The sequence below is a fragment of the Salvelinus alpinus genome, chromosome 10, assembly GCF_045679555.1.
Source record: "Salvelinus alpinus chromosome 10, SLU_Salpinus.1, whole genome shotgun sequence".
Taxonomy (NCBI): Eukaryota; Metazoa; Chordata; class Actinopteri; order Salmoniformes; family Salmonidae; genus Salvelinus; species Salvelinus alpinus.
In genome coordinates this window covers 80,866,971-80,888,924 of record NC_092095.1, presented here as the reverse complement: position 1 = coordinate 80,888,924, position 21,954 = coordinate 80,866,971, and the positions used below count along the sequence as shown (strand labels likewise).

At 43.4% G+C, this 21,954-nt stretch overlaps 1 protein-coding gene across 1 annotated transcript; it reads right to left on the bottom strand.

Moving 5' to 3' along the window:
• Window positions 1–995: 995 nt before the first annotated feature.
• Window positions 996–21,611, bottom strand: arl6 (ARF like GTPase 6). Its single transcript, XM_071331025.1, has 8 exons — window positions 21,417–21,611; window positions 18,439–18,588; window positions 17,096–17,157; window positions 14,956–15,024; window positions 14,508–14,602; window positions 11,391–11,520; window positions 11,100–11,155; window positions 996–3,059 (listed from the first exon to the last, which is right to left on the bottom strand). Exons 2-8 carry the CDS (start codon window positions 18,559–18,561, stop codon window positions 3,034–3,036), a joined length of 561 nt encoding a protein of 186 aa, XP_071187126.1. The 5' UTR covers window positions 18,562–18,588; window positions 21,417–21,611; the 3' UTR covers window positions 996–3,033.
• Between the last annotated feature and the right edge of the window lie 343 nt (window positions 21,612–21,954).

The window sequence follows — 21,954 nt, the reverse complement described above, 5'->3', positions numbered from 1 at the left end:
CTAATTATCAAAATCCAGAAAAGAGCCGTTAAATTCTACAACCACCTAAAAGGAAGCGATTCCCAAACCTTCCATAACAAAGCCATCACCTACAGAGAGATGAACCTGGAGAAGAGTCCCCTAAGCAAGCTGGTCCTAGGGCTCTGTTCACAAACACAAACACACCCCACAGAGCCCCAGGACAACAGCACAATTAGACCCAACCAAATCATGAGAAAACAAAAAGATAATTACTTGACACATTGGAAAGAATTAACAAAAAAACAGAGCAAACTAGAATGCTATTTGGCCCTAAACAGAGAGTACACAGTGGCAGAATACCTGACCACTGTGACTGACCCAAACTTAAGGAAAGCTTTGACTATGTACAGACTCCGTGAGCATAGCCTTGCTATTGAGAAAGGCCGCCGTAGGCAGACATGGCTCTCAAGAGAAGACAGGCTATGTGCACACTGCCCACAAAATGAGGTGGAAACTGAGCTGCACTTCCTAACCTCCTGCCCAATGTCTGACCATATTAGAGACAGATATTTCTCTCAGATTACACAGACCCACAGAGAATTTGAAAACAAATCCAATTTTGGTAAACTCCCATATCTACTGGGTGAAATTCCACAGTGTGCCATCACAGCAGCAAGATTTGTGACCTGTTGCCACAAGAAAAGGGCAACCAGTGAAGAACAAACACCATTGTAAATACAACCCATATTTATGCTTATTTATTTTAACTTGTGTGCTTTAACCATTTGTACATTGTTACAACACTGTATATATATAATATAACATTTGTAATGTCTTTATTGTTTTGAAACTTCTGTATGTGTAATGTTTACTGTTAATTTTGTATTGTTTATTTCACTTTTGTATAATATCTACCTCACTTGCTTTGGCAATGTTAACACATGTTTCCCATGCCAATAAAGCCCCTTGAATTGAATTGAAATTGAGAGAGAGAGAGAGAGAGAGAGAGAGAGAGAGAGAGAGAGAGAGAGAGAGAGAGAGAGACTACATTTCTTTAATCCTTCTCCCATGTGTCACGGAAGGCAGATCAATAAAACACAACAACATGTGACATTCTTGTTTACAACATGTGGAGGACTAATACTCTAACAACATACCATCTGTCCTCACGAGATACAACACAGTGGAGGACTAATACTCTAACAACATACCATCTGTCCTCACGAGATACAACACAGTGGAGGACTAATACTCTAACAACATACCATCTGTCCTCACGAGATACAACACAGTGGAGGACTAATACTCTAACAACATACCATCTGTCCTCACGAGATACAACACAGTGGAGGACTAATACTCTAACAACATACCATCTGTCCTCACGAGATACAACACAGTGGAGGACTAATACTCTAACAACATACCATCTGTCCTCACGAGATACAACACAGTGGAGGACTAATACTCTAACAACATACCATCTGTCCTCACGAGTATACAACACAGTGAAATACACACTGCAGCAACTTCTGCTCATACCTTCAACAGTACAATGCAAATAAATGGAACCGTTGGAGACACTACGTGAAGACTCAGTTGGAGAAGAGAAACTCTACATCTACATTAGATAAATATAATAAGGACTAATTCATAGGTGTGATGTGATAAAACGTGTGGATCTTGAGTTTTAGTATTTTACAACGTCTGGGGCCCTTTTTCCTGAAGTGTCTGTCAACGTTTAAACGTACAACCATTGGAGTCATGAACTGTAGTATAAAAAATATATATAATTTTGATGAAGAATTACCCAAATCATATTATTCCTGTTGTCATGCTATGAGCCTGGCACGCTAGGCTACGGTAAAAACCCACTGTATATTTAAACCCATAAAACATTTACAGTATACAATCAGTGTTATACAATACATATTTTTCCCGCTGTTTGTTTACGGTTCATTACCAGGAGGACCCAACATGAAAATTACATATTAAACTAGTGCTTTGAGAGGACCAAGTAGGCATTACTGTAAAATTTAAGTTCAAAAGATTACTGTATTATATCAGTCCAAAACATTACTGTATTATATCAGTCCAAAACATTACTGTATTATATCAGTCCAAACGTTACTGTACAATATCAATCCAAAACATTACTGTACAATATCAGTCCAAAACATTACTGTATTATATCAGTCCAAAACATTACTGTATTATATCAGTCCAAAACATTACTGTAGAATATCAGTCAAAACATTACTGTAGAATATCAGTCCAAAACATTACTGTAGAATATCAGTCCAAAACATTACTGTAGAATATCAGTCAAAACATTACTGTAGAATATCAGTCAAAACATTACTGTAGAATATCAGTCCAAAACATTACTGTAGAATATCAGTCCAAAACATTACTGTAGAATATCAGTCCAAAACATTACTGTAGAATATCAGTCAAAACATTACTGTAGAATATCAGTCCAAAACATTACTGTAGAATATCAGTCCAAAACATTACTGTATTATATCAGTCAAAACATTACTGTATTATATCAGTCAAAACATTACTGTAGAATATCAGTCCAGAACATTACTGTATTATATCAGTCCAGAACATTACTGTATTATATCAGTCCAGAACATTACTGTATTATATCAGTCCAGAACATAACTGTATTATATCAGTCCAGAACATAACTGTATTATATCAGTCCAGAACATTACTGTATTATATCAGTCCAGAACATAACTCCGTGTTAAACTGGTTTATTGGGTCGTTTGAAATGAGGGTAAAAAGAGAAATTGTTGGTGAAGATGTGTGAATGATCTGAAAACATAATATCTGTTTCCAGGGGCCGTTGCTAAGGCTTTCATCCAGACTGGTTGATCTTTAAAGGTCAGAGGTCATAGCTGGCGCCAACTCTTCTGAGGCGCGCGTGTGGTGGTGGTGGGAGGCATGTTGAGAATTTACACCATCAGGGGTCAACGCCCGAGGGACTCCAGTGTTGCCATGACGCCACCCAGACGATGGCATTTCCCCCCCCTCCCCCCGTCGCGTCGTTCTCTCAACCTCTCACGTTCTCATCGTTCTGATTTGATCTGGATAAAAAAGAAAACGGAGGACAATCAGATCTCAAATTGTTCTCTAAGAAGGGGAGGGGTTATAAGAGGTCATAAGAGGAGCTATGAACAGTGGAAGGTTTATAGGGATCTAGAGACACGTCACAAAGGGAGAAAGGGAACGTCGACCAAGGCAGACGACTGGAATGGCGTGGGCTAAAGGACCATTATGGGGTTCTACTGCCAGTCTACTACACTAAACACTAATGACGTGGACTAAAGGACCATTATGGGGTTATACTGCCAGTCTGCTACACTAAACACTAACGACGTGGACTAAAGGTCCATTATGGGGTTATACTGCCAGTCTGCTACACTAAACACTAATGACGTGGACTAAAGGTCCATTATGGGGTTATACTGCCAGTCTGCTACACTAAACACTAATGACGTGGACTAAAGGACCATTATGGGGTTGTACTGCCAGTCTGCTACACTAAACACTAATGACGTGGACTAAAGGTCCATTATGGGGTTATACTGCCAGTCTGCTACACTAAACACTAATGACGTGGACTAAAGGTCCATTATGGGGTTATACTGCCAGTCTGCTACACTAAACACTAATGACGTGGACTAAAGGACCATTATGGGGTTATACTGCCAGTCTACTACACTAAACACTAATGACGTGGACTAAAGGACCATTATGGGGTTATACTGCCAGTCTGCTACACTAAACACTAATGGCGTGGGCTAAAGGACCATTATGGGGTTATACTGCCAGTCTGCTACACTAAACACTAACGACGTGGACTAAAGGTCCATTATGGGGTTATACTGCCAGTCTGCTACACTAAACACTAATGACGTGGACTAAAGGTCCATTATGGGGTTGTACTGCCAGTCTGCTACACTAAACACTAATGACGTGGACTAAAGGACCATTATGGGGTTGTACTGCCAGTCTGCTACACTAAACACTAATGACGTGGACTAAAGGTCCATTATGGGGTTATACTGCCAGTCTGCTACACTAAACACTAATGACGTGGACTAAAGGTCCATTATGGGGTTATACTGCCAGTCTACTACACTAAACACTAATGACGTGGGCTAAAGGACCATTATGGGGTTATACTGCCAGTCTACTACACTAAACACTAATGACGTGGACTAAAGGTCCATTATGGAGTTATACTGCCAGTCTACTACACTAAACACTAATGACGTGGACTAAAGGACCATTATGGGGTTATACTGCCAGTCTGCTACACTAAACACTAATGACGTGGACTAAAGGACCATTATGGGGTTATACTGCCAGTCTACTACACTAAACACTAATGACGTGGACTAAAGGACCATTATGGGGTTATACTGCCAGTCTACTACACTAAACACTAATGACGTGGACTAAAGGACCATTATGGGGTTATACTGCCAGTCTGCTACACTAAACACTAATGACGTGGGCTAAAGGACCATTATGGGGTAATACTGCCAGTCTGCTACACTAAACACTAATGGCGTGGACCATTATGGGGTTATACTGCCAGTCTGCTACACTAAACACTAATGGCGTGGACCATTATGGGGTTATACTGCCAGTCTGCTACACTAAACACTAATGACGTGGACTAAAGGTCCATTATGGGGTTATACTGCCAGTCTACTACACTAAACACTAATGACGTGGACTAAAGGACCATTATGGGGTTATACTGCCAGTCTACTACACTAAACACTAATGACGTGGACTAAAGGACCATTATGGGGTAATACTGCCAGTCTACTACACTAAACACTAATGACGTGGACTAAAGGACCATTATGGGGTTATACTGCCAGTCTACTACACTAAACACTAATGACGTGGACTAAAGGACCATTATGGGGTTATACTGCCAGTCTACTACACTAAACACTAATGACGTGGACTAAAGGTCGATTATGGGGTTATACTGCCAGTCTGCTACACTAAACACTAATGACGTGGACCATTATGGGATTATACTGCCAGTCTACTACACTAAACACTAATGACGTGGACTAAAGGACCATTATGGGGTTATACTGCCAGTCTGCTACACTAAACACTAATGACGTGGACTAAAGGTCCATTATGGGGTTATACTGCCAGTCTACTACACTAAACACTAATGACGTGGACTAAAGGACCATTATGGGGTTATACTGCCAGTCTACTACACTAAACACTAATGACGTGGACTAAAGGACCATTATGGGGTTATACTGCCAGTCTACTACACTAAACACTAATGACGTGGACTAAAGGACCATTATGGGGTTATACTGCCAGTCTACTACACTAAACACTAATGATGTGGACTAAAGGACCATTATGTGGTAATACTGCCAGTCTACTACACTAAACACTAATGACGTGGACTAAAGGACCATTATGGGGTTATACTGCCAGTCTACTACAATAAACACTAATGACGTGGACTAAAGGACCATTATGGGGTAATACTGCCAGTCTGCTACACTAAACACTAATGACGTGGACTAAAGGTCCATTATGGGGTTATACTGCCAGTCTGCTACACTAAACACTAATGACGTGGACCATTATGGGATTATACTGCCAGTCTACTACACTAAACACTAATGACGTGGACTAAAGGACCATTATGGGGTTGTACTGCCGGTCTACTACACTAAACACTAATGACGTGGACTAAAGGTCCATTATGGGGTTATACTGCCAGTCTACTACACTAAACACTAATGACGTGGACTAAAGGACCATTATGGGGTTATACTGCCAGTCTGCTACACTAAACACTAATGACGTGGACTAAAGGACCATTATGGGGTTATACTGCCAGTCTACTACACTAAACACTAATGACGTGGACTAAAGGTCCATTATGGGGTTATACTGCCAGTCTACTACACTAAACACTAATGACGTGGACTAAAGGACCATTATGGGGTTATACTGCCAGTCTGCTACACTAAACACTAATGACGTGGACTAAAGGACCATTATGGGGTTATACTGCCAGTCTACTACACTAAACACTAATGACGTGGACTAAAGGACCATTATGGGGTTATACTGCCAGTCTACTACACTAAACACTAATGACGTGGACTAAAGGACCATTATGGGGTTATACTGCCAGTCTACTACACTAAACACTAATGACGTGGACTAAAGGTCCATTATGGGGTTATACTGCCAGTCTACTACACTAAACACTAATGATGTGGACTAAAGGTCCATTATGGGGTTATACTGCCAGTCTGCTACACTAAACACTAATGACGTGGACTAAAGGACCATTATGGGGTTATACTGCCAGTCTACTACACTAAACACTAATGATGTGGACTAAAGGACCATTATGGGGTTATACTGCCAGTCTACTACACTAAACACTAATGACGTGGACTAAAGGTCCATTATGGGGTTATACTGCCAGTCTACTACACTAAACACTAATGATGTGGACTAAAGGTCCATTATGGGGTTATACTGCCAGTCTGCTACACTAAACACTAATGACGTGGACTAAAGGACCATTATGGGGTTATACTGCCAGTCTGCTACACTAAACACTAATGACGTGGACTAAAGGACCATTATGGGGTTATACTGCCAGTCTACTACACTAAACACTAATGACGTGGACTAAAGGTCCATTATGGGGTTATACTGCCAGTCTGCTACACTAAACACTAATGACGTGGACTAAAGGACCATTATGGGGTTATACTGCCAGTCTACTACACTAAACACTAATGACGTGGACTAAAGGACCATTATGGGGTTATACTGCCAGTCTACTACACTAAACACTAATGACGTGGACTAAAGGTCCATTATGGGGTTATACTGCCAGTCTACTACACTAAACACTAATGATGTGGACTAAAGGTCCATTATGGGGTTATACTGCCAGTCTGCTACACTAAACACTAATGACGTGGACTAAAGGTCCATTATGGGGTTATACTGCCAGTCTGCTACACTAAACACTAATGACGTGGACTAAAGGACCATTATGGGGTTATACTGCCAGTCTGCTACACTAAACACTAATGACGTGAACTAAAGGACCATTATGGGGTTATACTGCCAGTCTGCTACACTAAACACTAATGACGTGGGCTAAAGGACCATTATGGGGTTATACTGCCAGTCTGCTACACTAAACACTAATGACGTGGACTAAAGGTCCATTATGGGGTTATACTGCCAGTCTGCTACACTAAACACTAATGACGTGGACTAAAGGTCCATTATGGGGTTATACTGCCAGTCTGCTACACTAAACACTAATGACGTGGACCATTATGGGGTTATACTGCCAGTCTACTACACTAAACACTAATGACGTGGTCCATTATGGGGTTATACTGCCAGTCTGCTACACTAAACACTAATGACGTGGACTAAAGGACCATTATGGGGTTATACTGCCAGTCTGCTACACTAAACACTAATGACGTGGACTAAAGGTCCATTATGGGGTTATACTGCCAGTCTACTACACTAAACACTAATGACGTGGACTAAAGGACCATTATGGGGTTATACTGCCAGTCTGCTACACTAAACACTAATGACGTGGACTAAAGGTCCATTATGGGGTTATACTGCCAGTCTACTACACTAAACACTAATGACGTGGACTAAAGGACCATTATGGGGTTATACTGCCAGTCTGCTACACTAAACACTAATGACGTGGACTAAAGGTCCATTATGGGGTTATACTGCCAGTCTGCTACACTAAACACTAATGACGTGGACTAAAGGACCATTATGGGGTTATACTGCCAGTCTGCTACACTAAACACTAATGACGTGGACTAAAGGTCCATTATGGGGTTATACTGCCAGTCTACTACACTAAACACTAATGACGTGGACTAAAGGACCATTATGGGGTTATACTGCCAGTCTACTACACTAAACACTAATGACGTGGACTAAAGGTCCATTATGGGGTTATACTGCCGGTCTGCTACACTAAACACTAATGACGTGGACTAAAGGTCCATTATGGGGTTATACTGCCAGTCTGCTACACTAAACACTAATGACGTGGACTAAAGGACCATTATGGGGTTATACTGCCAGTCTACTACACTAAACACTAATGACGTGGACTAAAGGACCATTATGGGGTTATACTGCCAGTCTGCTACACTAAACACTAATGACGTGGACTAAAGGACCATTATGGGGTTATACTGCCAGTCTGCTACACTAAACACTAATGACGTGGACTAAAGGTCCATTATGGGGTTATACTGCCAGTCTGCTACACTAAACACTAATGACGTGGACTAAAGGACCATTATGGGGTTATACTGCCAGTCTACTACACTAAACACTAATGACGTGGACTAAAGGACCATTATGGGGTTATACTGCCAGTCTGCTACACTAAACACTAATGACGTGGACTAAAGGACCATTATGGGGTTATACTGCCAGTCTGCTACACTAAACACTAATGACGTGGACTAAAGGTCCATTATGGGGTTATACTGCCAGTCTGCTACACTAAACACTAATGACGTGGACTAAAGGTCCATTATGGGGTTATACTGCCAGTCTACTACACTAAACACTAATGATGTGGACTAAAGGTCCATTATGGGGTAATACTGCCAGTCTGCTACACTAAACACTAATGATGTGGACTAAAGGACCATTATGGGGTAATACTGCCAGTCTGCTACACTAAACACTAATGACGTGGACTAAAGGTCCATTATGGGGTTATACTGCCAGTCTGCTACACTAAACACTAATGACGTGGACTAAAGGTCCATTATGGGGTTGTACTGCCAGTCTGCTACACTAAACACTAATGACGTGGACCATTATGGGGTTATACTGCCAGTCTGCTACACTAAACACTAATGACGTGGACTAAAGGTCCATTATGGAGTTATACTGCCAGTCTACTACACTAAACACTAATGACGTGGACTAAAGGTCCATTATGGGGTTATACTGCCAGTCTGCTACACTAAACACTAATGATGTGGACTAAAGGACCATTATGGGGTTGTACTGCCAGTCTGCTACACTAAACACTAATGACGTGGACTAAAGGACCATTATGGAGTTATACTGCCAGTCTACTACACTAAACACTAATGACGTGGACTAAAGGACCATTATGGGGTTGTACTGCCAGTCTGCTACACTAAACACTAATGATGTGGACTAAAGGTCCATTATGGGGTTATACTGCCAGTCTGCTACACTAAACACTAATGACGTGGACTAAAGGACCATTATGGGGTTATACTGCCAGTCTGCTACACTAAACACTAATGACGTGGACTAAAGGACCATTATGGGGTTATACTGCCAGTCTACTACACTAAACACTAATGACGTGGACTAAAGGTCCATTATGGGATTATACTGCCAGTCTGCTACACTAAACACTAATGACGTGGACTAAAGGTCCATTATGGGGTTATACTGCCAGTCTGCTACACTAAACACTAATGACGTGGACTAAAGGACCATTATGGGGTTATACTGCCAGTCTGCTACACTAAATACTAATGACGTGGACTAAAGGACCATTATGGGGTTATACTGCCAGTCTGCTACACTAAACACTAATGACGTGGACTAAAGGTCCATTATGGGGTTATACTGCCAGTCTACTACACTAAACACTAATGACGTGGACTAAAGGACCATTATGGGGTTATACTGCCAGTCTGCTACACTAAACACTAATGACGTGGACTAAAGGACCATTATGGGGTTATACTGCCAGTCTGCTACACTAAACACTAATGACGTCAAATACTCACAGGGACATTTCATCTACAGACGGAAGTCAAATGGAAATAAACCACGATTTAAATGAAGCTATTAGCTTCTACATATCACATATCTATGGTAAATCAATGAAGCTATTAGCTTCTACATATCACATAACTATGGTAAATAAATGAAGCTATTAGCTTCTACATATCACATATCTATGGTAAATAAATGAAGCTATAGCTTCTACATATCACATAACTATGGTAAATAAATGAAGCTATAGCTTCTACATATCACATAACTATGGTAAATAAATGAAGCTATAGCTTCTACATATCACATAACTATGGTAAATAAATGAAGCTATAGCTTCTACATATCACATAACTATGGTAAATAAATGAAGCTATTAGCTTCTACATATCACATATCTATGGTAAATAAATGAAGCTATAGCTTCTACATATCACATAACTATGGTAAATAAATGAAGCTATAGCTTCTACATATCACATAACTATGGTAAATAAATGAAGCTATAGCTTCTACATATCACATATCTATGGTAAACTCAATGAAGCTATTAGCTTCTACATATCACATAACTATGGTAAAATCAATGAAGCTATAGCTTCTACATATCACATAACTATGGTAAAATAAATGAAGCTATAGCTTCTACATAGCACATATCTATGGTAAACTCAATGAAGCTATAGCTTCTACATATCACATAACTATGGTAAATAAATGAAGCTATAGCTTCTACATATCACATATCTATGGTAAATAAATGAAGCTATAGCTTCTACATATCACATATCTATGGTCAAATAAATGAAGCTATTAGCTTCTACATATCACATATCTATGGTAAATAAATGAAGCTATTAGCTTCTACATATCACATATCTATGGTAAATAAATGAAGATATAGCTTCTACATATCACATATCTATGGTAAAATCAATGAAGATATAGCTTCTACATATCACATAACTATGGTAAATCAATGAAGCTATTAGCTTCTACATATCACATATCTATGGTAAATAAATGAAGCTATAGCTTCTACATATCACATATCTATGGTCAAATAAATGAAGCTATTAGCTTCTACATATCACATATCTATGGTAAATAAATGAAGCTATTAGCTTCTACATATCACATATCTATGGTAAATAAATGAAGATATAGCTTCTACATATCACATATCTATGGTAAAATCCCTGAAACACATTTAGTGAGCTGAAACCATGAGAGAGAGAGAGAGAGTGAATCGTCTGCCGTACCTTGCAGCCAATCAACACCTTCTAGTAAACCCTCTCCTTTCACAGCATCGCTGGCACTGAAACAGACAGGAAGAGAGGAAGTCAGTGAAGACCAACGCTTCAACAACCATTAGAAAAGGCAGCGTTTTGTCATATATATATTTAAAATAAAAACCTGTTCTGGAGGTTGGACTAAAACAGACCGTATGAAATCTAATGTTTTGTAACGGACTGAATCGTGGACCTGGTTTAGAAACGGTGAAATGTGTGCCAACATGGATTCTGGGTGTTTTTATAAACTAGTCCGTGTACCAGATGTGCCAGGGCTTGTCCTTGATGTTCTCCAGGCAGAGTAGCTGGGAGACCTTGACCGAAGACAGGGCGTCTCTCACGTCCATCTTGTTGGCAAAGAACAGCAGGGGGATCCGCCGGTGCTTTATGTCTACAGAGACGAGGTTAGAATCAGGAAGTTGTGTTACAAGGCGGAATTTAAAATGGTATTCATTCAGATTGTTTTTGTTGGTCACTGACCTACACACCCCATAATGTTAAAGTGGAATTATGTTTTTAGAAATGTTTACAAATTAATTTAAAACGAAACGCTGAAATGTCTTGAGTCAATAAGTATTCAAGCCCTTTGTTACGGCCTAAAGGAGTCAACATGTGTTTAACAAGTCACAATATAAGTTGCATTTGTGTCATATTTTTATTTTACCTTTATTTAACTAGGCAAGTCAGTTAACAACAAATTCGTATTTACTATGACGGCCCTAGGAACAGTGGGTTAACTGGTCTAGGAACAGTGGGTTAACTGGTCTAGGAACAGTGGGTTAACTGGTCTAGGAACAGTGGGTTAACTGGTCTAGGAACAGTGGGTTAACTGGTCTAGGAACAGTGGGTTAACTGGTCTAGGAACAGTGGGTTAACTGGTCTAGGAACAGTGGGTTAACTGGTCTAGGAACAGTGGGTTAACTGGTCTAGGAACAGTGGGGTTAACTGGTCTAGGAACAGTGGGGTTAACTGGTCTAGTGGGTTAACTGGTCTAGGAACAGTGGGTTAACTGCCTTGTTCAGAGGGCAGAACGACAGATTTTTACCTTGTCAGCTCGGGGATTTGAACTTGCAACCTTTTGGTTACTAGTCCAACGCTCTAACCACTAGGCGACCTGCCACCTCTACACTCTAACCACTAGGCGACCTGCAGCCTCTACACTCTAACCACTAGGCGACCTGCAGCCTCTACACTCTAACCACTAGGCTACCTGCCACCTCTAACCACTAGGCTACCTGCCGCCTCTACACTCTAACCACTAGGCTACCTGCCACCTCTACACTCTAACCACTAGGCTACCTGCCACCTCTACATTCTAACCACTAGGCTACCTGCCACCTCTACACTCTAACCACTAGGCTACCTGCCACCTCTACACTCTAACCACTAGGCTACCTGCCACCTCTACACTCTAACCACTAGGCTACCTGCCGCCTCTACACTCTAACCACTAGGTTACCTGCTGCCTCTACACTCTAACCACTAGGCTACCTGCCGCCTCTACACTCTAACCACTAGGCTACCTGCCGCCACTCTAACCACTAGGATACCTACCGCCTCTACACTCTAACCACTAGGCTACCTGCCGCCTCTACACTCTAACCACTATGCTACCTGCCACCTCTACACTCTAACCACTAGGCTACCTGCCGCCTCTACATTCTAACCACTAGGCTACCTGCCTCCTCTACACTCTAACCACGAGGCTACCTGCCACCTCTACATTCTAACCACTAGGCTACCTGCCGCCTCTACATTCTAACCACTAGGCTACCTGCCACCTCTACACTCTAACCACTAGGCTACCTGCCGCCTCTACACTCTAACCACTAGGCTACCTACCGCCTCTCCATTCTAACCACTAGGCTACCTGCCACCTCTACACTCTAACCACTAGGCTTCCTGCCACCTCTACACTCTAACCACTAGGCTACCTGCCGCCTCTACACTCTAACCACTAGGCTACCTGCCGCCTCTACACTCTAACCACTAGGCTACCTGCCGCCTCTACACTCTAACCACTAGGCTACCTGCCGCCTCTACACTCTAACCACTAGGCTACCTGCCGCCTCTACACTCTAACCACTAGGCTACCTGCCGCCTCTACACTCTAACCACTAGATGATTCACCTGGGTGGTTGAGGAGTGTATAATGAGGATGATTCACCTGGGTGGTTGAGGAGTGTATAATGAGGATGATTCACCTGGGTGGTTGAGGAGTGTATAATAAGGATGATTCACCTGGGTGGTTGAGGAGCGTATAATGAGGATGATTCACCTGGGTGGTTGAGGAGCGTATAATGAGGAGGAGGATTCACCTGGGTGGTTGAGGAGCATATAATGAGGATGATTCATCTGGGTGGTTGAGGAGCGTATAATGAGGATGATTCACCTGGGTGGTTGAGGAGCGTGTAATGAGGAGGATGATTCACCTGGGTGGTTGAGGAGCGTGTAATGAGGAGGATGATTCACCTGGGTGGTTGAGGAGCGTATAATGAGGATGAGTCACCTGGGTGGTTGAGGAGTGTATAATGAGAATGATTCACCTGGGTGGTTGAGGAGCGTATAATGAGGAGGATGATTCACCTGGGTGGTTGAGGAGCGTGTAATGAGGATGATTCACCTGGGTGGTTGAGGAGCGTGTAATGAGGATGATTCACCTGGGTGGTTGAGGAGCGTATAATGAGGATGATTCACCTGGGTGGTTGAGGAGCGTATAATGAGGAGGATGATTCACCTGGGTGGTTGAGGAGCGTATAATGAGGAGGATGATTCACCTGGGTGGTTGAGGAGCGTGTAATGAGGATGATTCACCTGGGTGGTTGAGGAGCGTATAATGAGGAGGATGATTCACCTGGGTGGTTGAGGAGCGTGTAATGAGGATGCTTCACCTGGGTGGTTGAGGAGCGTATAATGAGGATGAGTCACCTGGGTGGTTGAGGAGCGTATAATGAGGATGATTCACCTGGGTGGTTGAGGAGCGTATAATGAGGAGGAGGATTCACCTGGGTGGTTGAGGAGTGTATAATGAGGATGATTCACCTGGGTGGTTGAGGAGCGTATAATGAGGAGGATGATTCACCTGGGTGGTTGAGGAGCGTTTAATGAGGATGATTCACCTGGGTGGTTGAGGAGCGTGTAATGAGGATGATTCACCTGGGTGGTTGAGGAGCGTATAATGAGGATGATTCACCTGGGTGGTTGAGGAGCGTATAATGAGGATGATTCACCTGGGTGGTTGAGGAGCGTATAATGAGGATGACTCACCTGGGTGGTTGAGGAGTGTATAATGAGGATGATTCACCTGGGTGGTTGAGGAGCGTATAATGAGGATGACTCACCTGGGTGGTTGAGGAGCGTATAATGAGGATGACTCACCTGGGTGGTTGAGGAGCGTGTCCAGTTCGTCCTTAGCGACCACCATCCTCAACTTGTCTCCACTGTCCACCACAAAGATGATTGCTTGACCCTCCCTGGGGGGGGAGAGGGGGGAGAGAGGGAGGGGGAAGAGGGGGGGGAGGGGTGAGGGTCAATATGATTCACTGGCAGCACTACCTACCGTGTGTGTGTGTGTTTCAGTGTGTGTGCATCACAGTGTGTGAGTGTGTGTTTCAGTGTGTGTGTGTGTGTTTCAGTGTGTGTGTTTCAGTGTGTGTGTTTCAGTGTGTGTGCATCACAGTGTGTGAGTGTGTGCGCGTTTGTCACTGTGTGTGCATGTGTGTGGGTGTGTGTGTGTGTGTGTGTGTTTATCACTGTCTGTGTGTGTGTGTGTGTGTGTGTGTGTGTGTGTGTGTGTGTGTGTGTGTGTGTGTCTGAACAGACTCACTTGTAGTAATGTTCCCAGAGGTTTCTGTATCTCCCTTGGCCAGACATGTCGAACACTGTGAAGGAGAGACTGGAGAGAAGAGGAGGATTTAGACTGGAGAGAAGAGGAGAATATAGACTGGAGAGAAGAGGAGGATTTAGACTGGAGAGAAGAGGAGAATATAGACTGGAGAGAAGAGGAGAATATAGACTGGAGAGAAGAGGAGAATATAGACTGGAGAGAAGAGGAGAATATAGACTGGAGAGAAGAGGGGAATATAGACTGGAGAGAAGATGAGAATATAGACTGGAGAGAAGAGGAGAATATAGACTGGAGAGAAGAGGAGGATTTAGAAGACTGGAGAGAAAATGAGAATATAGACTGGAGAGAAGATGAGAATATAGACTGGAGAGAAGAGGGGAATATAGACTGGAGAGAAGAGGAGAATATAGACTGGAGAGAAAAGGAGAATTTAGACTGGAGAGAAGAGGAGGATATAGACTGGAGAGAAGAGGAGAATATAGAAGACTGGAGAGAAGAGGAGAATATAGACTGGAGAGAAGAGGAGAATATAGACTGGAGAGAAGAGGAGAATATAGACTGGAGAGAAGAGGAGAATATAGACTGGAGAGAAGAGGAGAATATAGACTGGAGAGGAGAGGAGAATATAGACTGGAGAGAAGAGGAGAATATAGAAGACTGGAGAGAAGAGGAGAATATAGACTGGAGAGGAGAGGAGAATATAGACTGGAGAGAAGAGGAGAATATAGACTGGAGAGAAGAGGAGAATATAGAAGACTGGAGAGAAGAGGAGAATATAGAAGACTGGAGAGAAGAGGAGAATATAGACTGGAGAGAAGAGGAGAATATAGACTGGAGAGAAGAGGAGAATATAGACTGGAGAGAAGAGGAGAATATAGACTGGAGAGAAGAGGGGAATATAGACTGGAGAGAAGAGGAGAATATAGACTGGAGAGAAGAGGAGAATATAGACTGGAGAGAAGAGGAGAATATAGAAGACTGGAGAGAAGAGGAGAATATAGACTGGAGAGAAGAGGAGAATATAGACTGGAGAGAAGAGGAGAATATAGACTGGAGAGAAGAGGGGAATATAGACTGGAGAGGAGAGGATAATATAGACTGGAGAGAAGAGGAGAATATAGACTGGAGAGAATATAGACTGGAGAGAAGAGGAGAATTATAGACTGGAGAGAAGAGGAGAATATAGACTGGAGAGAAGATGAGAATATAGACTGGAGAGAAGAGGAGAATATAGAAGACTGGAGAGAAGAGGAGAATATAGACTGGAGAGAAGAGGAGAATATAGAAGACTGGAGAGAAGAGGAGAATATAGACTGGAGAGAAGAGGAGAATATAGACTGGAGAGAAGATGAGAATATAGACTGGAGAGAAGAGGGGAATATATACTGGAGAGAAGAGGAGAATATAGACTGGAGAGAAGAGGAGAATATAGACTGGAGAGAAGAGGAGAATATAGACTGGAGAGAAGAGGAGAATATAGACTGGAGAGAAGAGGAGAATATAGACTGGAGAGAAGAGGAGAATATAGACTGGAGAGAAGAGGAGAATATAGACTGGAGAGAAGAGGAGAATATAGACTGGAGAGAAGAGGAGAATATAGAAGACTGGAGAGAAGAGGAGAATATAGAAGACTGGAGAGAAGAGGAGAATATAGACTGGAGAGAAGAGGAGAATATAGACTGGAGAGAAGAGGAGAATATAGACTGGAGAGAAGAGGAGAATATAGAAGACTGGAGAGAAGAGGAGAATATAGAAGACTGGAGAGAAGAGGAGAATATAGACTGGAGAGAAGAGGAGAATATAGAAGACTGGAGAGAAGAGGAGAATATAGACTGGAGAGAAGAGGAGAATATAGACTGGAGAGAAGAGGAGAATATAGAAGACTGGAGAGAAGAGGAGAATATATACTGGAGAGAAGAGGAGAATATATACTGGAGAGAAGAGGAGAATATAGACTGGAGAGAAAAGTAGTGCACTATATTGGAATGGGATGCCATTTGGGACCCATAAAAGGCTATCGTAGTGATAACGTTCAGACAACGTTCCTCCAACAACCTTCAAGGTATAGTTCAGAACATCTGACCATCGTACAGTCATCCATTATTGTCTCATTGATCACCTTGATGTCTTGAACTTCTCGATGCTGAAGCCAATGGTCGGGACGATGTCTTGTGTCTGGGCCTGCATGACACAGGAATACATTGGTAGTGGTTAATTACACAGGAATACATTAGTAATGGTCAATTACACAGGAATACATTAGTAATGGTCAATTACACAGGAATACATTAGTAATGGTTAATTACACAGGAATACATTAGTAATGGTTAATTACACAGGAATACATTAGTATTGGTTAATTACACAGGAATACATTAGTAATGGTCAATTACACAGGAATACATTAGTATTGGTTAATTACACAGGAATACATTAGTAATGGTCAATTACACAGGAATACATGAGTAATGGTTAATTACACAGGAATACATTAGTATTGGTTAATTACACAGGAATACATTAGTATTGGTTAATTACACAGGAATACATTAGTATTGGTTCTCCATCTCCTCCTCCTCTCTCTCCATCTCCTCCTCTCTCTCTCTCTCTCTCTCTCTCTCCTCCTCTCTCTCTCTCTCTCTCTCTCCATCTCCTCCTCTCTCTCTCTCTCTCCATCTCCTCCTCTCTCTCTCTCTCCATCTCCTCCTCTCTCTCTCTCTCCATCTCCTCCTCTCTCTCTCTCTCCATCTCCTCCTCTCTCTCTCTCTCCATCTCCTCCTCTCTCTCTCTCTCTCTCTCCTCCTCTCTCTCTCTCCATCTCCTCTCCTCCTCTCTCTCTCTCTCCATCTCCTCCTCTCTCTCTCTCTCTCCATCTCCTCCTCTCTCTCTCTCTCTCTCTCCATCTCCTCCTCTCTCTCTCTCTCTCCCTCTCTCTCTCCATCATCTCCTCCTCCTCTCTCTCTCTCTCTCTCTCTCTCCATCTCCTCCTCTCTCTCTCTCTCCATCTCCTCCTCTCTCTCTCTCTCTCTCTCCATCTCCTCCTCTCTCTCTCTCTCCATCTCCTCCTCTCTCTCTCTCTCTCTCTCCATCTCCTCCTCTCTCTCTCTCTCCATCTCCTCCTCTCTCTCTCTCTCTCTCTCTCTCTCCATCTCCTCCTCTCTCTCTCTCTCCATCTCCTCCTCTCTCTCCATCTCCTCCTCCTCTCTCTCTCTCTCTCTCCATCTCCTCCTCTCTCTCTCCCTCTCCATCTCCTCCTCCGTATCCTCTGAAAACCAGTAACTATACTGACTTACTCTAATCCTAAAAGTGTCTTCATTTGTTTACACCTGTATGTATATATGTGACTTTTACCAGCCGTATCTTTAAGTGGCCGTACTATATCACAGCAAACCACTAACTCATTCTCATCTAGGCCATTAAGTAAGTAGACCTAATTGATCCAGGCTACTAGTGTAGACTTACATTGGATGGTTTGAGTTGGTTGATGATCGTGGTCTTGCCGCTGTTGTCCAATCCCAGACACAGAACGTTGACTTGCTTCTTCTTCAGGCCCAGCCAGCCAGCTAGTTTATCAAACAGACCCATCGCTGTTCCGTCTTATTCCCGGGGTCTCTGTTGAATAAAAATATACTGTATTATAGTAGCTAAGACCATCACACAGCAATAAACGTGTGACAACTGAATGTGCACTGCAAACCCGGGGTGTCGGGACTAATCGTTAGTCCAAACAACCCGGGGTGTAGGGTCTAATCATTAGTCCAAATGACCCGGGGTATTGAGCCTAATCATTAGTCTACAACCCGGGGTGTAGGGCCTAATCATTAGTCTACAACCCGGGGTGTCGGGACTAATCGTTAGTCCAAACAACCCGGGGTGTAGGGCCTAATCATTAGTCCAAACAACCCGGGGTGTAGGGCCTAATCATTAGTCCAAACAACCCGGGGTGTAGGGCCTAATCTTTAGTCCAAACAACCCGGGGTGTCGGGCCTAATCATTAGTCCAAACAACCCGGGGTGTAGGGCCTAATCATTAGTCCAAACAACCTGGGGTGTCGGGCCTAATCTTTAGTCCAAACAACCCTGGGTGTCGGGCCTGATCATTAGTCTACAACCCGGGGTGTCGGGCCTAATCATTAGTCCAAACAACCTGGGGTGTAGGGCCTAATCTTTAGTCCAAACAACCCAGGGTGTCGGGCCTAATCTTTAGTCCAAACAACCCGGGGTGTCGGGCCTAATCATTAGTCCAAACAACCCGGGGTGTCGGGCCTAATCATTAGTCCAAACAACCCGGGGTGTAGGGCCTAATCATTAGTCCAAACAACCTGGGGTGTCGGGCCTAATCTTTAGTCCAAACAACCCTGGGTGTCGGGCCTGATCATTAGTCTACAACCCGGGGTGTCGGGCCTAATCATTAGTCCAAACAACCCGGGGTGTCGGGCCTAATCCTAGGGGTAAAGGATCAGTGGGGTGTCAGGCCTAATCCTAGGGGTAAAGGATCAGTGGGGTGTCAGGCCTAATCCTAGGGGTAAAGGACCAGTGGGGTGTCAGGCCTAATCCTAGGGGTAAAGGACCAGTGGGGTGTCAGGCCTAATCCTAGGGGTAAAGGACCAGTGGGGTGTCGGGCCTAATCCTAGGGGTAAAGGACCAGTGGGGTGTCAGGCCTAATCCTAGGGGTAAAGGACCAGTGGGGTGGCGTAGGGGCGGATCAAATGATACATCATATTCCTTGTGTTGTTGACGCCCGCCGTTTGGTGAGACGTAGACCCGGTGGCAATGGCAAGACTGAGAATACCCTGTCTGTCTTGTTGAGCTTTGACACAGAGTTTCTACCTGATAAGGTCAGGTTAGGTTATATTTGTTAATCTATGAGGGCCTTTATTCCGAACCCGCTACGGTGCTTTAGGTGCCAAGGATTCTGCCATATTGCAGCATTGTGTAGAAGGGAGATCCCCACGATGTGAGAAATATGCAGGAGGGCATCGTCAGAGGGAGTGTAAAGTAGAGACAGAGAAAAGCACTGTGTGTTAACTGTGGGAGAGCCCATGCAGCTGGGGCTGCGAAGTGCCCTGTCAGAGAGAGAGGGGTTGAGATTGCCAGAGTTCGAGAAGGACAGAAAAGTCTGAGTGATTCGACTGGGAGCCCCCCCCCCCTCGACTGGGAGCCCCCCCCCCCCCCCCCCCCCCCCCCAGTGAGGAGGTCTGAAGAGCGAGAGAGGGGTTGAGATTGCCAGAGTTCGAGTAGGACAGAAAAGTCTGAGTGATTCGACTGGGAGGCCCCCCCCAGTGAGGAGGTCTGAAGAGAGAGAGTAGCACAGAAAAGTCTGAGTGATTCGACTGGGAGCCCCCCCAGTGAGGAGGTCTGAAGAGAGAGAGTAGGACAGAAAAGTCTGAGTGATTCGACTGAGAGCCCCCCCCCCCCCCCAGTGAGGAGGTCTGAAGAGAGAGATCATAACAGGTTGGATTTCTTGCGTTTTATAGCCATGATGATCAACTGCACTGATGGAGCGGAAATCACAGATGAAAGATGAGATTAGTGCTGAAGATCTACAGGAAGTTAAGAGAAGGAAGTCCATCCTCCACCCGGGTGTAGGATCATTTAGGGACAACGTAGTGGGATGAGGTGGGGCAGTGTTGGTGTCGGGCAGTGGAGGCTGCTGAGGGGAGGATGGTTCATTATAATGGCTGGAATGGAGTAAATGGAATGGTATCAGAAACATGGTTTTCATGGGTTACATACCGTTCCATTCAATCCATTCCATCTATTACACTCTATTCCAGCCATTATAATGAGCAGCTCTCCCCGCAGCAGCCTCCACTGGTGCAGGGTTAGATGGTGATGCAATTTATGATTTTCGCATCCCCCCCTTTTTTTAAAACCAAAATGTTCAATCCGCACTCTGACCTGCGAAAGGCAGCAATACGCAACACAGCGTCCAGTCTGCCGGAAATTCACACGAAGAAGAAGAGGGTTTAGCCGCTAGCTAGCTGACTGGCTAACTTAGCATTTCAATAGCTACAGCAAGCGCCACACGTAGCACTATGTTTCTTTCTTCACATTTAGGGTAGTTGAGGGTCTCGTTTTGATTCATAGCTAATGCGTCAGCAACAACGAAAGAGAATGGAGTTGATACCCTGTCTGATGTAGCTAGCTAGCTAATTAGCGTAACATGTTAGGCTAGCTAGCTGTTAATAAATTAGCAAACTAACGTTAGCTAGCCACCTGGTTAGATAGTCAGCAGCGTGACTAGCTAGCTATTTTCGTAAACCTTCATCCTTGGACCTAGTTTACCAAAACGTAGCTTGACCAGCTTTGAGTTGACTAAACTGGGTTTAATGAGATATACTCAAGGTGCCTATAATCTCATTGATAGAAACGATAGCTAGCTAGCAAACGTTAGCTATCTTCTTACGGCAGCATATGTGTAATGTATCTTCTCTTTACCTGTAAGAGATCTTTATGTACGATTCTTCTAACTTTTTGTTTTCTTCAAATATCAAACGTTTCGTTTTCGAAACTCAGTCATAACCAGTCAGCCCGATGACATGTTGATGTTTTCAGTCATTTCTCTTGTCACAACATGCCAGTGTGTTTTGGTCCTCAGAAAGCACTGGGAGTTTACACGGCGTTGTCTGGACGACGGACACGACGTAGAGAGACTTTTTGTATCTGGCTCAAGTGCACCATCCGCTGGACATCATGGGCATTACAACCAATGATGATTATACCACTTCTTACCGTAAAATCACTAAATCACACCAATAGGAAGAATATTTTAATAGTTGAGTCAAAATGATGGCAATACTATATTACATCATCCCCAGCAGAGCCTACATTTTGTTTTACAAACACCCAGCCAACAAGGCTTTTATTGATCACCAGTTAGGGCGTAATGTCCCTTAATAAATTATACAAAAATACATTTGAAAATTGTAAGGAGGGGGGGAAAAAAGCATTCATAATGTGTATACTACTACAGATC

Bases quoted from the DNA above. Each gene is read 5' to 3' on its own strand.
- arl6 (XM_071331025.1), bottom strand. From the start codon at position 18,561: ATGGGTCTGTTTGATAAACTAGCTGGCTGGCTGGGCCTGAAGAAGAAG. The intron at 17,158-18,438 runs GTAAGTCTACAC...TGTGTCATGCAG, and splicing joins ACCAACTCAAACCATCCAAT to GCCCAGACACAAGACATCGT. The intron at 14,603-14,955 runs GTGAGTCTGTTC...CTCCCCCCCCAG, and splicing joins CTCTGGGAACATTACTACAA to GGAGGGTCAAGCAATCATCT.